At 41.7% G+C, this 23363-nt stretch overlaps 3 protein-coding genes across 3 annotated transcripts; 1 reads left to right on the top strand and 2 right to left on the bottom strand.

The window, feature by feature from the left end:
• Positions 1-204: 204 nt before the first annotated feature.
• On the bottom strand, positions 205-6115 carry Hnrnph2 (heterogeneous nuclear ribonucleoprotein H2). The gene is made up of 4 exons (XM_032889930.1): positions 6030-6115; positions 4631-4698; positions 4421-4465; positions 205-2422 (listed from the first exon to the last, which is right to left on the bottom strand). Exon 4 carries the CDS (start codon positions 2367-2369, stop codon positions 1020-1022), a length of 1350 nt encoding a protein of 449 aa, XP_032745821.1. The 5' UTR covers positions 2370-2422; positions 4421-4465; positions 4631-4698; positions 6030-6115; the 3' UTR covers positions 205-1019.
• Positions 6116-6373: 258 nt separating this feature from the next.
• Gla (galactosidase alpha) lies at positions 6374-17983 on the top strand. The gene is made up of 7 exons (XM_032890016.1): positions 6374-6617; positions 10958-11132; positions 12094-12271; positions 13195-13286; positions 14518-14679; positions 15624-15821; positions 16621-17983. Exons 1-7 carry the CDS (start codon positions 6418-6420, stop codon positions 16879-16881), a joined length of 1266 nt encoding a protein of 421 aa, XP_032745907.1. The 5' UTR covers positions 6374-6417; the 3' UTR covers positions 16882-17983.
• Positions 17984-18306: 323 nt separating this feature from the next.
• Rpl36a (ribosomal protein L36a) lies at positions 18307-20958 on the bottom strand. Its single transcript, XM_032890375.1, has 6 exons — positions 20849-20958; positions 20379-20484; positions 20011-20078; positions 18834-18956; positions 18363-18409; positions 18307-18330 (listed from the first exon to the last, which is right to left on the bottom strand). Exons 1-5 carry the CDS (start codon positions 20849-20851, stop codon positions 18389-18391), a joined length of 321 nt encoding a protein of 106 aa, XP_032746266.1. The 5' UTR covers positions 20852-20958; the 3' UTR covers positions 18307-18330; positions 18363-18388.
• Between the last annotated feature and the right edge of the window lie 2405 nt (positions 20959-23363).

The following is a 23363-nucleotide window of genomic DNA, read 5'->3' as shown; positions in this document are numbered from 1 at the left end:
TCCCCAGCACTGCATAAACTGGACAGTGATGTATGACTGCAATTCCAATACTCAGGAGGTAGAGGCAGGAGGATCAAAACTTGAGCCATTCATCCTGGAATATTTGAGAAAAGAATTAAAATTTCAATAGCAGACAATTTTAAAAGCCAGTTACTGTGTGCCCATATAATAGAACATGATTTAAAAAAATCAAACTATGCAAGATTTTTTCCAGTTTTTAAAAGGAAGATTTATTTAACAAGTTTCACTTAGTACAATACATCTAAATGGAATTCACAATACAAGGTAAAATTTAAATCAAAGCCCCAGAATTCCATACAAATAACATGACCAAACTCCTAATGTATTGGTATCACATCTCAAAATTTTCCCGGATCTTAAAAAAAAAAAAAAAAAAAAAAAAAAAAGGTGAAAGTGTACACTCACGTGCCTTACAGGATAACAGGATATTAAACCAAAAAGCTAGAATTAACAAACATGCCAAATGTCACTTTGAATCAGACACAGCTCCTATATTTTTTTACAGAAAAGCATGTTTCTCAACATGCATCTGAAGTTTTCGATGTATTGTGGTATAAGAGCAACATTTAACGTAAGTGAAACTGCTTTAAACCTAAAGATGCTTACTGCTTAAGTACACTCCTACAACATAACTAACTTGAGGAAAGCTGAAAGTGGATTTGACAGTTATGGTCAATACTGAACTTGTTATTACATCCTAGATGAATATTTTCAGTGTTCAAAATTGCTGAGCTTAAAGTTTGAAAACAATCGTAACTTTCACTTTACAGTAAGCATGAATCACAAGCTTGTAATGCAAAACTGTTAAACTTAAATTTTGTTCTCTTTAAAAAAAAAAGGAGAAAGAAGAAAGAAAGAAGCTGACCAATAGTGATCAGAAGCAATTGTATTTCCCATTTACCAATCATACTGGATATGCTGGACATTCTCCCTACTCTATCCAGTTCCTATAATGTACTTTTTATTCCTGTAGATGCTCTTTGATGCTTCCTCTCTTCCTAAGCAAGGTTTGACTGATAGTCACTTGAGTTTTCCTGAAGAACTTGGTCATATCCGCTCATACTGCTCTGACCACCATAACCACCTCCGTAGCCAGCACTCAGCTGCTGGCTGGCTGGACCTCCATAACTAGACTGGTTGGATAAACCCATCCCTCCCATCATCTGGCTGCCATAAGCACCACCGCTTGCCCCCGCTGTAGAATTCAAAAAGAGCTCTACATAGCTATGATCATAAGCTCCTCCACTCGTCCCTGCAGTAGAATTCAGGAAGAGCTCCACATATCTGTGCTGCATATTTGCTTTATCTTTTGCCATAGCTGCCACAGCGTCTTCATGAGTAGCAAACTCAACGTCTGCCTCACCTGTAACTCTGCCATCAGGTCCGATTTCAATGTGTACTCTCATGGGATTAAGAGGTGAGAAAAAATTGTAAATATCATTCTCAGTGGCTCTGTATGGTAACCCCCTCATGTGTACACAGTGCCCTGTGGTGCTCTGGAAACTGGACCCACCATCTCCATATCGATGATCAGACATTCCTGAGAAACAGTAGTTTAGGTCTCTTCCAAATCTATCAGACCCAAAACCATACCCGTCATTATAACCTCCGTAGTCATCATAGCCTCCGTACCCTCCACCATAGGCACCCCGCCTCATTCTTTCAAACCCAGCTCCTCTGCCAATGCTATTATACCCTCTCCCAGCCCCTGGCCTATCATAAGGACCTGGGCGCTGCATAGTCATGAGCTTTCGAGGGGGATCATAGTGGGTTCGGACTTCAGCTCTGCTACTCTTGAAGATCTCGATGTACCTATGCCCTATTCTTTCCTTGTGTTTCTTTAAGGCCTTTTCAGCTATCTCCTGTGAAGCAAACTGCACAAAAGCTTCCCCTGTGCTCCGCCCCTGAAAGTCCACTGGCAGTGTCATCCCATTTGGCACAATTTCCAACCCTGAAAAGAACTGAACAATTTCTTCCTTGCTACAGCCAAATGGGAGTCCTCTGAGCCGTACAAACCCATCATTGGCAGTATCAGGACTATTTGGACCTGTATGCTTTAATACCCAATCCATTTCAACACTGTTGGATTTGAATACTTCAACATATCTGTGTCCCATGGTTTCTCTGTCTTTCTTTAAAGCCAATTTCACTTCATCTTCAGATTCGAGTTCGACAAATGCTTCACCACTCGGTCTGCCTTCTCTGGTGTAGATGAAACGAACACCTGATGTGCCATTTTGGATTTTGCAATCAGAAAAGAAGCGCATCACTTCCTCGGCTGAGCAGGACCAGGGTAGGCCCCTGACCTTCACCACGAACCCCTCCCTGCCCTCTGTGCTCAGCATCATGGTGACTGATGGACTCTTGGTGGCAAGCTTGGCTCAATGCAATTTCAATGTGGCTTTAAAAAAATTAGAAAACTATTGTCATGAAAAAGAGTATACAACAGAGTAAGAGAAAAAAAGAAAACTATTATTTTACAAGTTCATATCAGTAAGATTTTCAAAGGAGCCATATGAACAAAGACTGCATAAAACTTTTAATTCATTCACTTCGAGAGTGCTTATTTCATTTCTATTATGTATCAGGTATAATTAATTTATGGTGGTTATTTCTGGTTAACAGTATTATAGGAATTTTTTGTTTCCATGGATACTTTTTTCCTTTAGATAATTTCGAATATTCTAAATTTTCTGCACTGAGCCAATATATTAACATCACACAGAAAAAATTAGAACTAAATATAACAAAGTGTAACTACATTCCATTATATATAAAAATGAAAATATTCTTTAAATCAAAAGACAACACTCATGAGATGATACAACAAATCCATCCATAGCCTAAGAATATAAACAATGAATGCAAGTCAATAAAATACAGAACTATTAAAGCCTAAAAGATAAATGGAAAAGGCTTAATGGGTATTTATACATTCAAACATGTTTTAGGGGCCACATCCAGTACTCAGTTCTGCCATGGAAGAACCAATTAAGTCTGGAGAAGGAGAACTGTGTGTTGCCCCAAAGGTAAGGGCAAATACACAGAAGGACTGGCTGATGAAGTATATCAACTGGAGGCAGAAGGGTGAATGGAAACAAACTATCCTGATTCTGTTCCAGGACTCAGATCTAGGATCTATAAAAACTCTAATGGGACACAAAATGAAAGGGTACAAAACTCCAAAGACAAGACTATCATGAAAGAGATGGGATCCTGAGGGTTCTATACATACCCTAGACTCTTGTTTGGTTCATAAGCACAATTCAGGATTCAGTATTCATAGTACTATGTGACATGTACCTCCCCCAAACCTTAAGACATTATGGTACATTATGGCTCTGGGTGTACAGAAGGGAGGATGGATATACATATATATGTATCACCTATGGATTTTAAACATGTCATTGCAGCTGTTTCAGACCTATCACCCAGGCAAATGGAGCATTCAAACAGAAGGAAAGGGGGACTACGTGCAATGAGCAAACTCTAAAATGACCTATTGAGGAGCTTGCTAAAGAGCACTGGCTGCTCTTCCAGAGGTCCTGAGTTCAATTCCCATCAACCATATGGTGGTTCACGATCATTTATTAATGGGATCCAATGCTCTGTTCTGTCTGATGCCCTCTCTGTCATGCAGGAGGCATATATACAAAGAGAACACATAAATAAATAAATAAATAAATAAATAAATAAATAAATAAATAATCTTTTAAAAAAGTGACCTTTTGAGATGGGTGGGCTGGCATGTGCCTTTAATCCCAGCACTCTGGAAGCAGAGACAGGCAGGTCTGAGTTTGAGGCCAGCCTGCTTGACAGAGGGAGTTCCAGGTCAGCCAGGAATGAATAGTTGAGACCCTACCCAGGGACAGAACAATTCACAACAAAGGAGGATATAGGACTGCAGCAACTAAGGAATGCTGATAATGGGGAATGCTGTCTTCCCCAAAGCCAAGCACACCAATTGGTTATCTAGTAGCAAAGGGTCAATCCTCGAAACATGCACACAATAAGCTGAGCAGGTGGTATTTATGATTTAGGAATATACGCACATATGTAACAACTGAGAAAAAGGCCAAGAATTGGAAAGAGAGCAAGGTGTTGAAGCATGGGAAGGTTTGGAGGGAGGGACAAGGAGAGGCGTAATGATGTGATTATGACCAAAACCAAATTTAAATGCAGAAGTAAAAGGAGTGTATAGGGAAAAAGTCTGGGACACACTCAAACTTCATTCAAAATGAAATTGAAAGTAAAATCAACATTTTTACACCAATCAAAAATAGTGGAAATTCAACAGTGACAATACATCAACATTACAGACAGTTCACAATCTAAAGTTCACCAAAAGAGATAAAAACTGTACGATTGTGGAAAAGCATGTTGGTAATATTTACCACACCTTCTGACAGAAAATCCACTTCAGGTATGTGCCTTAAGGAATTATCTGAAATTAAGAGCAGGACTTATTGAACTATGTAGTACTTGAAAGGCATTTAATGAAGAAAAGTAGAACATTATACATTTAATATTAAGTTACATATTTTTAAGTGACTCAAGATTATAGCCATTTTCTTCATCTCAATTATGTAAAAAATAAAAATTCACATACCCTTTGACCCTGTTAGAGTTTCTTCCAGGAATCTCAGAAATTTCGACAGAAATACTTTAAAATGTTTGCTGTAATGGTAAAAAAAAAAAAAATCAGAAGACTAAATGGTCATCAACAGAGATGGATGAAATATATTTCTACCTTAAAATTACTGACCAAGTGATCTGCCCCTACCTGGAAAGATTTGCAAAATACATTGAATGAATGAATGAATGAATGAACATTCAATAATATAATCCTACCTCTATTAAAATGTTCAAGAATGAAATGAAATGCACAATTGTGTGAGAGACCGTTTGAAAGGAGCTTCATGTAAGATAAACTTGAACAAATGAGCCCAATGGAATGAATGCCTTTTACCTTTTAATATTATACACTTTCAAGTTTTTAATTTTTTAAGCTCGCTGTATTGGAACTAAAATAATCTTAGAACAAAAATATATGCATTGGAATATAACAAAAAATTTTTAAAACTTTTTTGTGTGCAGTGATGGGGATAGGACATCAAATGTTAACAATGGCTATTGAGTTTATGGTTTATTTTTTTACTTTATTTTGTGCAAGCTTAACGGTCTGCTTAAAGAATAATTTGACACACCATCCCAGGGACGATGGTTATTTCTACAGCATTCTGTCTCAATAGGTCCTCCCTAGTGGCTGGGAGGTTTTGCTTCCTTACATTTCCTGAGAAGGCCACCAGGATTCTGTTACCTAACGTAGTAAGCAGGATTTATGAGTTAAGAATCTGTGTACTTATACCCATGTTACAGCACACTTTTTGTCACTGTAATAAGAGTTGGGTAGTGCTGAACTGTGTCCCTTTTAAAGGAATTTATTACTTTTCGAAGGACCAAAATTCAACTCGTAGATCGTGATAAGCAGAAAAACAAACGTTCAAATAATTAAGTAAACGCATTTATTGGGCGCCTCTCGAGCACGCATCACTTGCCTAGCTCATACTTTTAGGGGTGGAATTCCCTCAGGACCCCTTAAGACCATCCGGCAGTTTGAATAGTTGAGCGCCTGAATGGATGGAGCGGTACTCCGACCTCGGGTCTCACTCTGTTGTTTTTTTCTTTTCTTTTCTTTTTTCCCTAACTCCGGACCGTGTTTGAATCGCTTTTCATCTTACGTGTCCCTCTTGCGGGCAGAGGGAGAAAAGTCCCCGGAGATAGGGCCAAAGGAACTGATTTACAAAAACACGCACACAGTCACGACCGTCCACCATTTCCCCACCAGGCGCAGCGCAGGCCGCTTCCCGGCACTCCGGGAGGGGGAGGGGGGAGGACGGGGTAGGGGGGGGCGGAGCACGAAAAGGCAGGCGACCCCAAACCGACTCTGCTCTTCATATCACCACCAGGGTCCCCAGTTCCACCCCCACACCAACCTCCAACGATACCGAGGATTTTCCTCCTTCTTCCCTCAAACGGCTATAGCGAGACGATAGACGACGACCAGAACTACTTCTGCTCACGTAAGCGATTGATCACGTGAGCATCTACGTCATGTGAGATCTCGGTCACGTGAGCAACTCTCGGCTTAAACTCGGGATCACTAAGGTACCGCACTTCCTCCTCCTTTGGAAATGGGGCGGGCCAAGGTAAAGAGAGCGTCAATATGATTGGTTGATGCATGTCCTACCTGACTGTTCATTGGTTCACTTCTGGAGATAACGGCCCAGTTGCCTGAGAAACGATGATGTCATTATGGGTAGTTCAATCCCGATTGGTCCGCCCCGATAATCTTAAAAGCCCAGCTTAACTGAGGAAACAGAACCAAGGATTTCTATGGCCATGAAGCTTTTGAGCGGAGATACACCGCTGGTCTGTGAGCTTGCGCTTCGCCCCCTGGCTTTAGTTTTCTGGAGCATTCTTGGGGCCAGAGCATTGGACAATGGCTTGGCGCGGACACCTACTATGGGCTGGCTGCACTGGGAACGTTTCATGTGCAACCTTGACTGCCAAGAAGAGCCTGATGCCTGCATAAGGTATGAGATATTGAGTGATCCTTCCTCTTTCCGTGTGTTTGTATGGGTGTATTTGGTAGAAGGAAGGAACGTTTGAGCTGGAGGGATAGATCTCCTATTATTGATGCTTTTTAAAAAAAATTCCCAGCAATTTTTATATCATTTATTTTATATTAAATTAAATGTAAAATTGTATATCTCGTTCGAGATCTAGACTGTCTCTAAACTATTATCAGTGTGAGCGCTTTACCTCACTGCAAATTTTTCATTTATTATTTGGTTCCATGCAGACCCTTTGTGTGGGTTTGTACTCTGCCCTTGTTTCGTTCTAGCCTTGAGCTAGCCATAAGTACAGTTGGAATGGGCAGGAGGATGACTAAGACCAATGTGATTTTTTTTTTCATTTTGGATCACAAGTTCTTTGTAATGGAGCTAGAGTTAGAGAAACCATGAGATAACTGAGGTGTTCCTGAACCCCCTTCCCAGGCACCAGGCTGGAAGGTTGACCTGAAGGAACTTTATACATCAAACGTGAGAGTTGAGACCAGGCACAATCCTAGTTTGCAAACTAGGATAAATGTCCTTTTTAACTCGTGGGGCTGACACCGAAAAGGCTATAAAATTGTTGTGCATGGTGGCACAGGGCTTTAATCCCAGCATTCCAGTGGCAGAGGCAGGCAGATCTCTTGAGTTCAATGCCAGCCAGGGCTGCATAGTGAGATACTGTGTGAAAAAGAAAGAGCTGTGAAACGGTTATCTGTCAGAGATGATCTTTTCAATTAAAATGCAACCATTTTTTTAAAACCAGCTATTCATGCTCTGATCCCCTCAATTAGACAAATAAAACAGATATCTTTATCCTGGCATAAGAAAATGAATTATATGTTTACACAAATATATGGGCATTTTTCTAGAAAAGATATGTTTTTCTTCAAAATCTTTTTGGTTTTTTGAGACAAGGTTTCTCTGTCCTCTGCTTTCCGAGTGCTGGGATTAAAGGTGTACCCCAACACACCCAGCCTCTTCAGACTCTTAAATGAATCCATGATCTAGAAAAGATTAAGAACCAACTATTAGATGTTGAATGGCTCCCTTATAAGTATTATTGAAAACATAGTAAGGTAACCCACTGGTGCAAAACCACCTCTAAAGGCAGGTGCCACAACTTCCTCTCTGTGAATGCCTATAAAGATAAAGTCAAGGTGTTGGACAGACATCATAAGAGAAAATGACTCTCTGAGTTGCAGACTATGTCCATAGTATCCCTGAGATAAAATCTGTGGTAACTTGACAATATATGGTTTTTTTTTGTCCTTTTTTTTTTTTTTTTTGTTAATGGTGGCTGGTTTCGGGGGGGGTTATAAAACTAATACATGGGGTTGGGGATTTAGCTCAGTGGTAGAGCGCTTTGCCCTGGGAGCGCAAGGCCTGGGTTCGGTCCCCAGCTCTGAAAAAAAAAAAAAAAAACAAAAACTAATACATGATCACTGCAAACAAGTATGTGGTAAAAATTATATACTGGAAATTAAGCCTCCTTACTTCATCATCTAGAAATAATTATGGTTAATATCCGTATACAATCCTGCTGTTTATTATGTAAATGAAAATACAGATTTCTAATTGACTTTCTAAGAATTAGCGTCACTTTTATGTATGAGTAATATCAGGACCCCAGTGCCCTCCAATTCTACTTCAGCTTTAGGCAAATCATTCGTCTTCTTTTGTTTTTCCTGAAGTTTGGGGACATGTCTGAGGATCTCACACATGCTGAGAAAATGTTCTATTAGTGGGCTGGATTTCTTTGTCCTTAGATTTTGGGGACATGGTCACCCGGCGTGGATCAAGATTATCTTGAACTAGGGATCCTTCTGCCACCTTACTGGGGTTACAGGCATGCAGGACCATTCTCAGTTTAATTACTTTTTCTAAATTGGACTGGAGATGAGTTCAGGGGGTACAGTGTTGGCCTAGCAATGTGTCTTGTAAACTGAGAATGGTGGTGTCTTAGGGTTTTACTGCTGTGAACACCATGACCAAGGCAAGGTCACGGACAACATTTAATTGGGGCTGGCCTACAGGTTCACAGGTTCCATTATCATCAAGACAGAAGCAGGGCAGCATCCAGGCAGACGTGATGCAGGAGATGAGAGTTCTATACATCTTCATGTGAAGGCTGCTAGCTCAAGACTGACTTCAGGCAGCTAGGGTGAAGGTCTTAAGCCCACATCCACAGTGACACACCTACTCCAACAAGGCCACACCTCCTAATAGTGCCACTGCCTGGGTCAATCATATAGAAACTATCCCAGGTGGTGCATTTAAATCAGGTGGTGGAAGCAGGAATATCGGAAATTTAATTTCATCTTATGTCATGCAAAGTTCGAGGCCAGCCTGGGATACATGTGAGTGACTTCAAAAGAAAGGTGCAGAGTAGTATACCTGGTATAGAGTAAGAACTTGATAAATCCAAGTATGTGTATATGCTATAATTCATTTGTGCAGTCCTCTATTAAGAGCTATTAGTATTCTTCAATTATCATGTATCCTATAGCTGATTTTATTTTCTTTAATGCTTCTCTCTTTTTTTAAATGGAAAAGGTTTCACTGTGGGCCTGGCTGGTCTAGTGCCTCAGGCCCCAAGCGCTGAGATCGGTATCATGAGCACTGCATCGTGCCAGACTTCATTCCCTTAGTAGAACACTAATTTTAGGGTGGAACGGTATGAATAGTTTGATAATATTAAGCAATCATTAACCAAGATTTTGCAGACGTATGTGTACAATCACAGTGCGTCATCTTGCCTGTTCTCCCAGCAAAATAGCCAACCATTATATTTTGTCATTCTTTTAGAACTTTTGCAATCTGCTTTGTGTTTAAGTCTTTTTCTGCCCCTGTAGGACTTGGCTCCAGGATTTAACATGTTAGGAAGTACTCTAGCACGGACCTACACCCCAGTCCTTCATATGTACAGTATTTTAATTAATTACTAAGGAGGTTTAATGTCTTTTCCTAATTTAAATCAACTCCTTGAACTGTTTCTTCAATGGATTCCCCCCTTAACTGTGTCATCTGAGTTTTTCTTTTATTCCATTTGGCTTGGGTCCAGGATCTATTGTAGTTACAGGTAGTTCTTGACTATGAGTTGTTTTGAAATTCATATAATGGGACATATCATTTCTTTCATTATTTCTGGCTTTGAAGTCTTATACCAAGAAATTATAAAGTTAAAACAAAAGGCAAATAGCGTTTTTACTTGAGTGCAGTGTAAATTTGGAAATAGGAAACAAAGACTCAGTTTGCCTGAAATAGCATTCCAGAGGGAAGGTGAGCTTTTGGGTTTTTCTAAGGACGTGATTGTGAACCAGGCATGGTGGCACAGACCTTTAATCCCAGTACTCCAGAGGCAGAGGCAGAGGCAGGCAGATCTCTGTTAGTTCAAGGGCCAATGTGGTCTACAAAGCTACTTCCAGACCATCCAGGGCTACACAGAGAAACCATCTCAAAAAGACCAAAATGGGAAGTGGTGGTGATGCTTGTGAAACCTTGTATTCTTTGGGGAAGCTACAAGCACGACATAGATGGTGCTCTCTGAAGTCTTGAATTACAGTAATCTTTGTCTTCTGTGCGACAGCAGCGTCATTTCTTTTATAGAACATAAGCATTTCATCTCTGAGGTGAGCTCTTTAAATCCTGCCAAATTCCTTCAAAAGTCTTTTTGGGATTTGTTCAAGGTTTCCTGATCCAAGAAAAAAAAATAATGCTTCTCATTTATTCAAGCCATTGAGGAACGGGATAGTTTTAACACATGGTTGATAAACATATTAATCTCTAGGTATGCTAGCGTTTTCTGGCTCTTTTTTTCTGTTACTATTGTGAATGAGGTTGTTTTCCCTACCTAGGTAAAACTGATACCAGAAGAAGCTGTTTATCATGCTGATCCTTCTCCACTGGGATTTCTCTGGTTGTGTGTAGGCCAGGCAGGTCTTGCTTCTGGAGGTCCTCCTCTTGTGGTTTCCTCAATAGCTACGATTACAAGCCTGTGTTACCACAGCTTGTTCGTTGCAATAACTTTCAGTTTTGTCATGTTTGTACTCTTACTTATTTGGAGTTTTTGTTTATTTCTTTTTTGGTTAGGGATGGAAAAGGCCCCACCCCTTCTGTGTTGGGGGGGAGTCAGAAGTAGTGGGAGGAGCAGGAGAGGAGTCACAGGAAGGATGGTTCATTTTTCCTCATACAAGTTGTCATTACTACCATGGTGTTACTGCATTTTTAGAAACTGTGAAATCCCAAGGTGCCTTAAAGCGGGAGCGCTGAAGTACTCATGGACTGAATTGGAATGAGTGTTCGAATTTCTTTTTCAGTGAGCAACTGTTCATGCAGATGGCAGAGCTCATGGTCTCTGATGGCTGGAGGGATGCGGGTTATGAATACGTCTGCATAGATGACTGCTGGATGGCTCCCGAGAGGGATTCAAAGGGCCGGCTTCAGGCAGATCCCAAGCGCTTTCCTAGTGGGATCAAACACCTCGCTAATTACGTGAGTTTTAGAGCTGATGGCTTATTTTTTTATGGCTTTATGAAGGCTTATTGTGAAACAGACCACATGATACTTTGAAAATGTAATGTGAACAATAAATTATAGTGCTTACCAGGTGGAATTATTACCACATCAGCCTATAAACATTTCCCAGGGCCTATCTTGGTGAAACATTTCTTGCTGAAAACACTGAATCCTCTAGGCAAAAAGGAGAGCATGGTTGTGACACACACGCTTGTATTTCCACGTCAGCATGAGAGGCTACCGTAGCTTTACTATTAAGTATACAGTTGAACTATATACTTAATGAGTTTTAAAAGATAAAAACAAATATTCTGGAGACTACTGAAAACAAATGAGGCCTGATACTAGCCAAAGGCAGTGAAGCAGATTTTATTATTCAGTACTGTAGGAAAAAAGGTCACGTTCCAAACCAGATGGACAAGTGAGTTCTACAATCAATGAGCAAATACTGGCCGTTCAGTAGCTGGAAAATTGCTAAAAGGGACATCAAGAGTCAGACGATAGCATAAATTAATGGGCTTCTTGCTCTAACCGAGCTCACGCAGACAGATGCCAGGAAGGCCAAGACTGGAGGAAGAGTCAGAGAGGCTTAACTGAAATGTTGTCACCCATTCTCAAGATGAAAGCTACCACTGTTTCGGAAGGAGATTGTTGAGGATCCCATGAGGAACGTGAAAGTGGTCATAGGCTCTTTCTCACTTCTGTGCTCCAGTTCACATGCAGTGTTGGAACTGCCTTAGCAAAATTGGAGGATCTGTTCCCTGCTTCCAACAAACTCGGCTTAAAAACTGGAGTGGTGTAAGGAATAAAGTCCCCAAGACTTGGAGAAGCACACATCTCTGTTCTTAGTCTTAAGAACTCAGTGGCCCTCCCAGCATTTTTTTTTACTGCTTCCTGGTTGATTTCCCTCTGTGGTCCATCTTTCTTCTCATTTTAGGTCCACAGCAAAGGCTTAAAGCTAGGGATTTATGCAGATGTTGGCAAGAAAACCTGTGCAGGTTTCCCTGGGAGCTTTGGATCCTATGACATTGATGCCCAGACATTTGCTGACTGGGGTATAGATCTGCTAAAATTTGATGGTTGTCACTGTGACAGTGTGGTATCCTTGGCAAATGGTATGTTTCTTCTTTTTTTAAATTGCATTTTAAAAATTATGTTAAAATCAACAAAGTAAACATGATGTATAGTGCATGTGGCTGTGTGTTTGTGGGGGGTGTATTGCTATGGTGCCTGCTGAGAAGTCAGAGGACAACTTGCAGGAATTGGTTCTCTCTTTCCAACCATCTGGATCCCAGGGATCAAACTCAGGTGGTCAGGCTTGGCAGTGAGCACTGTTGCTAGCTGAACCATTTCCTTAGCCTAAGTGGTATGTTTTCTTCAAGGGATTTAGCCATAATTATTTCTTGTCCTTTTGGTTAACATTAAGGGAGAGATCTAGCCAGAAACAAGAACTTGAGGCCATAGTTAAAGCTGAGCCTCCAAAGGGCTAATCTTTCCTCCTCTCTCTTTTTCTTCCTTTCTCTGTGTAGCCCTGGCTGTCCTGGAACCAGCTCTGTAGATCAGGCTGGCCTTGAACTCATATAGATAGATCTTCATGCCTCTGCCTCCTTCATGCTGGGATTCAAAGTGTGTGCCACCATTGCTCAACCCAAGAAGATGCATTGTGTACTCCTGTGAGTGGCCTCTTTATTCATCTATGTGGCGTTCATACGTGTCTACCATGGCACATGGCATATACTACGCACTTTTGATTCGAGGACTTTAAGAATACATTATAACTGTTAATTGTAACTAGATCTGACATTGTTTGTGAGAGCCCAGATGAAGAAGCATCTGACCCCTACCTTTCCTCTCTGTGCCTAGTGTCTCTCAGAGCCTCCAAGTAGTCACAATTTAAGCAGTTTTAAGCAGAGAGCAACCTGTCCCTGCCACTAGTTTAAAATATAAACATGCCCTTTGTAAGCAGCTTCTTCAGGTACACAGCACTGGCTGGCAATTCCCTGCTTTCCTTATTTTACCCATTGTTTTCTTCTTGAAGGTTACAAGTACATGTCCTTGGCCTTGAACAGGACTGGCAGAAGCATTGTGTACTCCTGTGAGTGGCCTCTTTATTTGAGACCCTTTCATAAGGTGAGCTAGTGAGTCCAGAATCGAAACTTCAGAGCCCGAGTACAAAGACACACTTCTCAAAATCCCCACTGCTTGTAATTAGGGCCTAAGCTTCCACCAACTGGGAAATCATTTTTGATTTTTCCTTTTCTTTCACTGTTCCCATCCTGTCTGCCAGCAATCCTGCCAGTATTGTTCCGGAAGTCTCTCTTGACTTCACTAACTTCCTGTCATTACATCCACACTGGCCTTCCAGGGCGCTAACAGCCTCACCCCTCCATTTCTGCTCCTTTTCCTACCCCTATTATTTTCCAGACAGCAGCAGAACTGTCTCCTGAAAAATCTCAAGGACCTACCATCTGTCTCCTCCTTAGACTCTACCTGGCTTTCTGTTGCACTTGGAATAAAATCAAACTCCATCAGCATGCATGCCTCTTGCCTGCTTTATCCTCCAACAGCTCTTTTTGAGCATGGTCCTTTTTCCTTTCTACCCCATTGTATGCTCACTGTGCATGGCCGGTAATGGGTCACACAAAGACATTTTCCTGAGCTTACGATGATGTACTTGCTTACTGTTTCTTCGAAGTGTTCCCCCAAGATTTTAAAAAGGGTCGTTGGCTAATTAACATTGAAATCTGACCAGATGCTCCATGCTTGGGTCTTCTCTACTTTAAAATAGCCTTCTGCCTATTCACTATCTAGGCAATAACTGTTTGGTTTCCCAGGAGGGTACTTATGTATTTATGAAATGAATCCATATTGGTTTTTTGAACTTTAGTTTAACTTTTTCCTCGGCCTTTTAGACCTTGGGTGTCATACTGTGAATCTACACACTGGTTCATTCCACATTTTACATGTTTCAGATTCTGATTTTATCATGTTCCATAGTATCCCAGATAACTTTACAGACCTTATTTTTACCATTTAGATCATTGTAATTAATTTATTAGCAATATGGCCATCTTAGGCAAGATTACACATTACAGTAAAAAACAAAGATCTTTCATAATGCCAGTACTTAGACACCACAGTTCAGTGCACATCCAACATAAATAGTATTAAAATCACTTTATAAACAGGCCACATACTTAAAATTATATGGCCTACTTATATGAAGTGAACAACTGCTGGTGAAATTCCTTCACATTAAGAACCAAAATATAGTCAGGCTTTGTTATGGGAGACTTTTGATCTGTAAATCAGCAAAATCTTACAGGAAAATTAAAACCTTCAATTCTGTCTTTTTTCCCAGCCTAATTATACAGATATCCAACATTACTGCAATCACTGGAGAAATTTTGATGATGTTTATGATTCCTGGGAAAGCATAAAGTCTATCTTGGCCTGGACAGTAACTCACCAGAAGGACATTGTTGAAGTCGCCGGACCAGGGGGCTGGAATGACCCAGACATGGTAAAAACAGGAACCCTCCTCATTTAAGAGATAGCTCTTTTATGTTGCTGTCTGGGTCTGAAGCTCGGGCCTTGCTCAAGCCAAGCAAGTTTTCTAGCTATATGCCAAGCCCATGGGAAGAGGCCTTCTGTGAGTACTTACATCACCATGCTATAGAAATTATTTGGGCAATTTTAAAATGTTTAAAAATGTTCCAACAGGCACTGTGTAGCTGCTTGGAGTCTCAGAACTCCATAGGTTAAGACAGGAGAGTTGCTCCAAATTCAAGACCAAAAGGTTAGCTGGGACCTTATCTCCAAAATCAGAAAAGTAACTCTTCAGGGATCCCTGCAGGTATCCAAGCAGGGAACTGAACCCACCAAAGAGATAAGAAGGAAACCCTGTGCATATTGACTTGCCATCCTGGGTCAGACTTTGGGAAGTCTAATGCCAAGTAGTTCACTGTCAGCATATTTAAAACAGGATGCCATTTGGGAAAAGGCAACAGTCAGTCTGATTCTAGGTACACAGTAAGCTCAAGGTGTGGCTCCCTAGAAACTCTTTACACAGTTCATGTGACCATGAGAATGGTTTGTATGGCTAAGAGGCCTAGAACCTAGTGTGGTCTCTGACCAATAGTACAAAGGTCAGAAGGCCATAAAATACATGTGACATCTCCCCTAAGGATGGGTAATGGCCTAGGGAGGGGAGGGTGTAAGATAGTCATTCTGGGGAATTTGGGTGAGGTCTGCCTCTACAGATAGCAAAAATGGTCACCAGGTTGTTGACAAAATCTACTTCCAGCCTTCTAGGCAGGAAAACTGGTATTTTATCTCCTCTATTGATAAGAGGGCCCATTGTGTTTAACATTCCTGGTTTTCAGACAAGGACAGCTGTGACCCCAACAACAGAGCCCCAATCAGTTGAATATTCTTCCATATGACTTACTTTACCCTTTGTCCTAGTTAGTGATTGGCAACTTTGGCCTCAGTTGGGACCAGCAGGTAACACAGATGGCCCTCTGGGCTATCATGGCAGCTCCTCTACTCATGTCCAACGATCTCCGACAAATCAGCTCTCAAGCCAAGGCTCTACTTCAGAATGAGGATGTAATTGCCATCAACCAAGACCCCTTGGGCAAGCAGGGGTACTGTTTTAGAAAGGTAAGTCATGCTTCTTGGGAGAAAATTGGCCAGGAACATATTATCCTGCATTAAAGTGTATTATTCACAGTATTTTGTGATGGTCTTTTAATAGTCAAGTACAAAATTATCTCAAGCCCAACTCTGCTAAATGAGGATACAACCGACTTTTTTTTTTTAATTTTTCCCTTGAGCTTGAGAATGGAGTGATTAATAAGGCTTTTGCCAGAACTCTTCTTTTAAAAAACAGAATTTTTCTGTTGTTGTCCTGGCTGTCTTCAAAGTAGTTTGTTGGCCAGGCTTCTTGTGGGGTATCTACCAGAGAAGACTGCTCTGACATGGATTTAAGCCAAGAAAGTTTTTATTAGCCAGCTGACAATTACATGCCGGTGTTTAGAATCCCAGAGCCTTTATCAGGATGAGCTTTTAAGCATAAAATCCATGCCCTGGGTGGACATACTTCAATTCTAAGAACACTTAGCCAGAATTGGAATTAAGGATGCCAAAAGACAAAGTATATGAACTTTGGTCGATGAGGTCTTTTTGTTTTTTAAAACTGGGTTTCTCAGCCCCGACTGTACTGAGATTTCCTCTGTAGACCAGACTGGCCTTGAATCAGCTTCTGCATCCTGAGTGCTGGGATTAAGGGTGTGTACCACCACACCCAGCTAGACATTACTTGTAAATTTCTAAAATATACTGCTGGCTTACTCTAATCTTTTTCTTCAAGTGCACAATAGTTCTGCTAATAAGTCTGACTATCAAATAGGACTAGTGATGAGGTTACCACATGTTCATACTTCTTTTCTTGGTTTTTCAGGAAAACGACATTGAGGTTTGGGAACGGCCACTCTCAAACCTAGCCTGGGCCGTGGCTGTGAGAAACCTGCAGGAGATTGGTGGACCTCGTTTTTACACCATCCAGATTTCTTCCCTGGGTCGAGGACTAGCCTGCAATCCTGGCTGCATCATCACTCAGATTCTCCCTGAGAAAGTACGTCTAGGCTTCTATGAATGGCCTTTAACCTTAAAAACTCGAATAAATCCCTCAGGTACTGTTTTGCTTCGGTTAGAAAGATAAACTATACTATATTGGAAGGCAGAGATCTGCATAAGTGCCCAGTTTTCCTAAAGACCAAACTATTCCCTGCCCTTCCCTCTGTTTCACCTTAGGCTTTTGAAATTAAGTGGGTACTCCTGTGCCAGGCACTGTTAACAGATGCTTCCTGTCTACCGGTTGATTTTAATCATCACAACCCCAAAGCAGGTGTTTATCCACTATAGTCTGTACAGGTAGATCAGATTAAAAAAAAACTTGATTTTTTAAATGTGGTTCGAGTGTTTTGCTTATATGTATGAGTTCCACATGCATACCTGGTGCCCAGGAAGTCAGAAGATGGCATGGAATCCTCTGGAACTGAACCTGAGACCTCTGTAAAGAAGTGCTCTTAATCGCTGAGCCAGCTCTCTAGCACCTATAGCCAGGATTCAGAGCTAAGCCAACTAGATGCAAATCACTAGGGGTATTTGGCATGGACTGCTTATAGTCTAATAAAAAGGAAAAAAAATGAAAATCGGTTACCTCAGTTAAAAACTCATGTACCTAAGTTACTCTAAGATTAGAGTAAGCCAGCAGTATATTTTAGAAATTCACAAGCAGTTTCATTTCAGAAAGCTGAAGCAGAATTGCCAATGTGGAAACCAGCTCAGGATATGTAACAGAATCACAAGCAAAATGATGTACCTCTGATATTCTGAGTGTGCAAAAACACCTGAGATATTGAAGGGGTTGGATGAAACGGGTGAGAGTGGAGCATTTAAGCAGTATGGCTGCTCTCTGTGAGGACTCATTCCCAGTACTCACATGGAGGCAGAGGACTGCTAACTTTAGTCCCAGGGTATCTGACCACACTTTTGAGTCATTTGTAGACTAGTTTTACTGCTGATAGAAAACTTGGGAGGATGCTCGGGTGATACTTCACACAAAGAAAGCCAGTGTGGTGGTAGTCATGCCTCTAATTCCATCACTCTGGAGGATGAGGCCAGCCTAGTCTACAGAGGAAACCGGGGGGTGGGGACTTCATCTAAATCCAGGGATGTATCCTGAATGGATTGCAGTATGCTCCCAGATCTCCTTACCAGATGCTTGAGGCAAATATGTATGATTAAAGCTTTACAGTGACCCAGTTGTGTTATTGGTCTTCTATTCTACTTTTGGGCGTGGGGGCATCCTCTTGGAGCTGGGGCTGGGAGGAGGTGTGGGAAGTGGAGTAGTCGGAGGGTGGACCGGGATGGGGATAAAGTGTGGGCTGTAAATAAGACTCTCTACTTTGGATTTTATGATAATTAGCAGCAGCCTGTGGATTCTAAACACCAAGTAGGATCCCAATGACAAGTCACGTTTCTCACCACTCAAGGTTCAATCCGAGGGCAGTGCTCAGGTACCAAGCACAGCCTTTCAGGTCATTTCTGAAAGCTGTACCCCTTCCCAAAAGACCAACAGCAATCAAAGGGGGTGAAAGGTCAAGATTTTATTGTCTTCATAACAAAATCAGCTTAGATTTTATTGTCTTCATAACAAAATCAGCTTAGAACTGGATCACTTGGCCCTGTAAACAAAACAGAAAAACAAACTGTTGTGTTTTGTAACTTTTAAGGAACCTTTACATAATCCATGGCTCTGGGTTCAAGCCTAGCCACAGCCAAATCTAAACACTGAAAAATCTTAAAAGCCATTTCTTTTAGATATATTGGTGTTCAAAATTTTGCATTTGTCAACTAAAAGCATTTGCCAGATTCACAAAATAAAAAAAAAATCCTGGGTTGGGGATTTAGCTCAGTGGTAGAGCGCTTGCCTAGCAAGTGCAAGGCCCTGGGTTCGGTCCCCAGCTTGGAGGGGAAAAAAAATCCTTTTGGTCCCAAATATTTCAGATATGGGATTTGTAACTAAGCTGTGAACAGTTATCTTGGAGGGTATCCTATGGTACACTGAGACCTGAAACAGTTAACTCTGTAAAGAAAGTTTTGTGGTACCTTTCTCTTCTTGTCACCTCCTAGTTCAAAATGCTTGCATCTCTTAATAGCCAGCATCCTCTTAGATCTGCAGTTGGGCTCAACGCACTCCAGTCTCAGCACAATCTTCTTTGTAGTTTTAGCCTAGAAAAGATATGAAGCCAAATCCTTCACAAAATTATATTTTGCCACAATCTGTTTTTAGCTATGGAGGAAAAATCCAGAAGCCTGTGATTTTAAGAGCATACCTAATTAATAGTAAGGAAATTGAAGCAGTATGTGGTGGCACATACACACTTGTGGTTCCCAGAGGCAAGGTCAGCCTGTGGGTGCTACAGTGTCCAAAAAGCAACAAACCATCTACTTTAAATTTGTAGCCTTCTAGTAGGCTACTTTTTAGTAGATGAATCAAATAAAAGTCAGCCAAATTCATGCCAACCAGGAAAGAAGGTTAAGACATATCACTAATCAATTTTCTTAAAATTTGCATTAATCCTAAGAAGGCTTGATGAACACAATCACTCCCTACTAATAATCAATCAAGCCCACGATTTTGGCCAGAGTATTGCTGTTATTTCATAATTTGAAACTTGCAATGCACCAATTTTCCACACAGATTGGCTGGACATCTAAATGACTGTTTCCAGCACCCTACACACCCAAGCATTTCCAGACCCCAAATGAAGCCACCCATTTAGCAGTTTCTACAGCCAGGCTGGCTGAAGTGCTTGCTTCCAAGGCACTGTGCTGATTCTGGAGAAGAAACCTCACTAGACTGGAAAAAGACCCCAGAATTCAGCCAGTGGGAGGCTTACACATTGACTGCAAGTTCTAAGACTTCCTAAGACCGAGAAATCCCAATAGCCTTCCATGGTAGTACAGGGAACTGACCCTGTCTTCACAATCAGTAACAACTCCACTAGTGAGCCTCAGTAACAACCATGAACAAATGAAAGGTCATCTTAGTATACACAGAATTCTTACCAGTAGGACACATTCCTTTTTGCCTCTTTAAGGGGTGCTGCAAATACTGCGGATTCTAAACTATAGTCAGATCCTAGCTCCACTACCTGGGAAGTGAAACGTCCCTGCCAAGTAGGTTAACCTTAAGGTGATTAACACTAATGCAATGCCTGCAAACAAGGGATGACAAAATCAAGGTCCACAATAAGATAGGTGTCAATTAGCAATCACTAACCTTTTTGCGGAAAATGGGCTTAGTCTGCCCGCCGTAGCCACTCTGTTTCCTGTCATAACGCCGCTTTCCTGGAATAAAAGGTTACTCGTTACAGGTCAGAAGTCAAAATGGTCACAAGGAAGTCTTAGGTTTAAATTTGAGGCTGCCCTGCATTGAGAAATAGTCCTGCCGAAGGAGAGGGGGAATACCTGGACTTCTAGTACATTTCATGTCACAGCAAATCCAAATTATTGAGTCTGGCATGCCTGAGCTGAGGCAGGAAGATTACTTATTCCAGGCCAGCCTGCCTTACATCGAGAGGGGAGGTTCAGGTCTTCAACAACTCCCCATCCCGCAAACCACCACCAAACTACGTCTAAGCAACTTACCCTGGGCATACAAAGAATCCTTGCCCTTCTTGTACTGCGTCACCTTGTGGGGTTGGTGCTTCCCACATTTCTTGCAGAATGTCCGGCGGGTCTTAGGAACGTTCACCTAGTTAAGAAAGTGTGTTTAGAACGTAATTACCGGACCACAATGGCCCAGAGTCCTCGCTAGATGCAAATAAAGTTGATTTTCCCTACTATTTACTAACACACAACAACCATGTAATATACCACGTAAGGTGTTGCAGTCACGTGCGCCACCAAAGAGCGCCACATCCACCCACAGCTAAGTCACACCATCAAGTCAATTCCTCCACCCATAACTCGGTTTTCTCTGGGTCGCTCTCTGCTAAGCTAGGTTTCTTGGATACATCAAGGTCATGCCAGAGTCCTGATGCACCCTGAAACGGTACTGTACACGCTGGGTACAAGGATTAAACTGGATGCTACCAAAGCCCAACAGATGTTCCTACCATGTTTGCAGGAGCGCTATCAGCTCAGAAAGAGAGAGGCTAGAGCAGCAACGGAAGTTTATAGGCGGTGCCTGAGTGCACTTCCTCCGAGCCGTGGGAGACAGCGACCATAGAGTCAGTCAGTAGGGATCTCAGCACAGCACCCTCTAACGGGCGGGGGTGGATGGTTTGCCTTAAGCTGCAGACGCGAGCTTCAGCCGAGGCTCCGCCCTAGGGTCTGCAGCTAGCTGCTCCACTTCCTCCTGCTCAGCGCCAGTAACTGCTTTATGCCTTTTGGCGGACATAACAATTTAGTAGCTTACGTGAAGAAAGCAGTTCTTTTCCCAGACTCTAATCACCCGTGTTGGAGCAGAGCAGGGACTAGGATCAAGTGGAGGGGTTCTTCACCTCAGGATAGCGTTCTTGTTCCACTTCAAGGAGACTGGGATGATCTTTCACCGCAAAGTGTGGCTCAAGGAAGCCCTGGGATGGAGCTAACTGCTTCAGTCATTTCTCATGTGATCAGTGGGTCCACATGTTTATTTAATGTCTATTCTGTTCCAGGCAGTGTTGTAGGAGCGGAGCCAGGTAATTTAATGTGCTCACCAATGTCTAATTCCAGGCTAAGTACATTGAAGAAAAGGAACAATAAAAGCAGAGGAACTAAATTGGCTGATTCGGTTCCGAAAATTGGCACTGAATTTATCCAGCTTCTGAAGTACTCGGGTCAACAAAGAAAGCATGCTTCAGCACTTTGCTTCCCCAAATACGTGACAGCAGGCATGCATGACGTTTCAAGATAGTCTGGCAAAGAAAGGCTGAAGGGTGCTGAGTTTTAAAATAGATTCTCAGAGTAATTTTAGGAGCAAGATGATAACGCCCCTTCCATTTTCCAGGCGAGGAAAGCGGTGGTGTTTTCCATTTGTCCAGTGTCAATAGTCGTGTATTCAGAATGCACACCCCACGTGTTATGACTCCAGAACCTAGTTTCTTTCTACTGTCACATAACATTACTATCATAGTCTGTGTATTATAACAGCTATCTTTACGACAGAGAGGGCCCCACTAACCCCAGGCTGGCCTTAAACTCACCTATGTAGCTGAAGACGGCTGTGAATTTCTGATCCTTACCCGAGTGATGGAGGCCCAGGTATATGCAACTGTGCCTGGTTTATGCCTGCCTCTTTGAATCCTGTCCATCTCTGGAGCTGCTCACTATCAATAGTATTTACCAAATGAGACTGAGGTACAGGAGGCTTAAATGCACTTCCCCAAAAGTCACACACACGGTTATTTCAAAGCTGGAATTCGATCTTAAGCCATTTAATACGATATACCTCTAGCCTTAGTCAATATTACACAGGGAAAGAGAGGCAGCTACAGGTAGACTAATGGGCTGGAATGAAGGAGGAGGCAGCAGTGGCCTAGGGAGGAGCTAATGGTAGGAGACCCTGAGGTGTCCTGCTTGCACAATGCTCCAGAAACAAGCTGACACTTCGTTCACACCCATTTTTGTTGGATGATCGTCTGGGGTTACAATAATAATAATGTCGTTGCCTGCTACATTTCTTTGATAACCCACCGGCTGATTTCCACCAGGATTTTCCTCTAGTCCCTTAACAAGTTTTCACTGGCCTTTAGGGAGTTTCTAAAGTTTTTATTTGTTTTCTGTTTTCCATGTAAGTGGTTTGGAGATAGACAATTAAACCTCTTTGTCTAATCAAACTTGATTCTTTTTATCAATCCCCGTGTGGAGTAGTTGCGGGAGTATTTTAAAATATTTAATTGACAAACTTGCGTGTGTTTAAATATACACTCATCTTGTATAATAACTGCCACAGTCAAATTAACCCATCCATTATCATCAATAGTTACGTTTATATGTGTATGTGTGTGTGTGTGTGTGTGTGTGTGTGTGTGTGTGTGTGGTGAAGACACTTAAATCTGTTCTCTTATCCAACTTCAAGTAAGCAATTGAGTATAATACAGTCTCCACATTGCACATTAAATCTCCAGAAGCTCCTCATCTTATAGTTCACGATTTGTTTAGCACTATTTTTCTATTTTCGCTATGTCTGTGCTCGTCACTTTCCCCTAAGATGAAGCACCAAGAGCTGGAGACAGAACTCTAGTTAGGGTCTTAAGCTCTCAGTGCTTCAAGCCTAGAAGATACTCACTTTCCTAGATATTTTACTTCTAGAAAAAAGGCTCAATGTCACCTTAACTTTTCTCTCAGCCATTTTTGTTTCAAACTTGCCATTTCTTTTAGTTGCTATCAGCAAAGCCCAGGTACCATTTTCTTTTTTCTTTTTTTAAAGATGTATTTATTTTTTTTTATATGAGTACACTGTAACCGTCTTCAAACACACCACAGGAGGGCATCAGATCCTATTACAGATGGTTATGAGCCACCATGTGGGTGCTGGGAATTGAACTCACAGGGACCCCTGGAAGAGCAGGCAATGCTCTTAACCACTGAGCCAATGCTCTCCAGCCCCGAAGTACCACTTAACAGGCATTACAGCCACCCACCCTA

The sequence above is a fragment of the Rattus rattus genome, chromosome X (assembly GCF_011064425.1).
Source record: "Rattus rattus isolate New Zealand chromosome X, Rrattus_CSIRO_v1, whole genome shotgun sequence".
Taxonomy (NCBI): domain Eukaryota; kingdom Metazoa; phylum Chordata; class Mammalia; order Rodentia; family Muridae; genus Rattus; species Rattus rattus.
The sequence above is the reverse complement of the archived record's forward strand: the minus strand, read 5'-3'. Positions and strand labels throughout refer to the sequence as shown.

Bases quoted from the DNA above. Each gene is read 5' to 3' on its own strand.
- Hnrnph2 (XM_032889930.1), bottom strand. From the start codon at position 2,369: ATGATGCTGAGCACAGAGGGCAGGGAGGGGTTCGTGGTGAAGGTCAGG.
- Gla (XM_032890016.1), top strand. From the start codon at position 6,418: ATGGCCATGAAGCTTTTGAGCGGAGATACACCGCTGGTCTGTGAGCTT. The intron at 11,133-12,093 runs GTGAGTTTTAGA...TTCTCATTTTAG, and splicing joins TCAAACACCTCGCTAATTAC to GTCCACAGCAAAGGCTTAAA. The intron at 13,287-14,517 runs GTGAGCTAGTGA...CTTTTTTCCCAG, and splicing joins ATTTGAGACCCTTTCATAAG to CCTAATTATACAGATATCCA.
- Rpl36a (XM_032890375.1), bottom strand. The intron at 20,079-20,378 runs GTAAGTTGCTTA...CTTTTATTCCAG, and splicing joins GGATTCTTTGTATGCCCAGG to GAAAGCGGCGTTATGACAGG. The intron at 18,410-18,833 runs GTACCACAAAAC...TTTTGTTTACAG, and splicing joins GAGGTGACAAGAAGAGAAAG to GGCCAAGTGATCCAGTTCTA.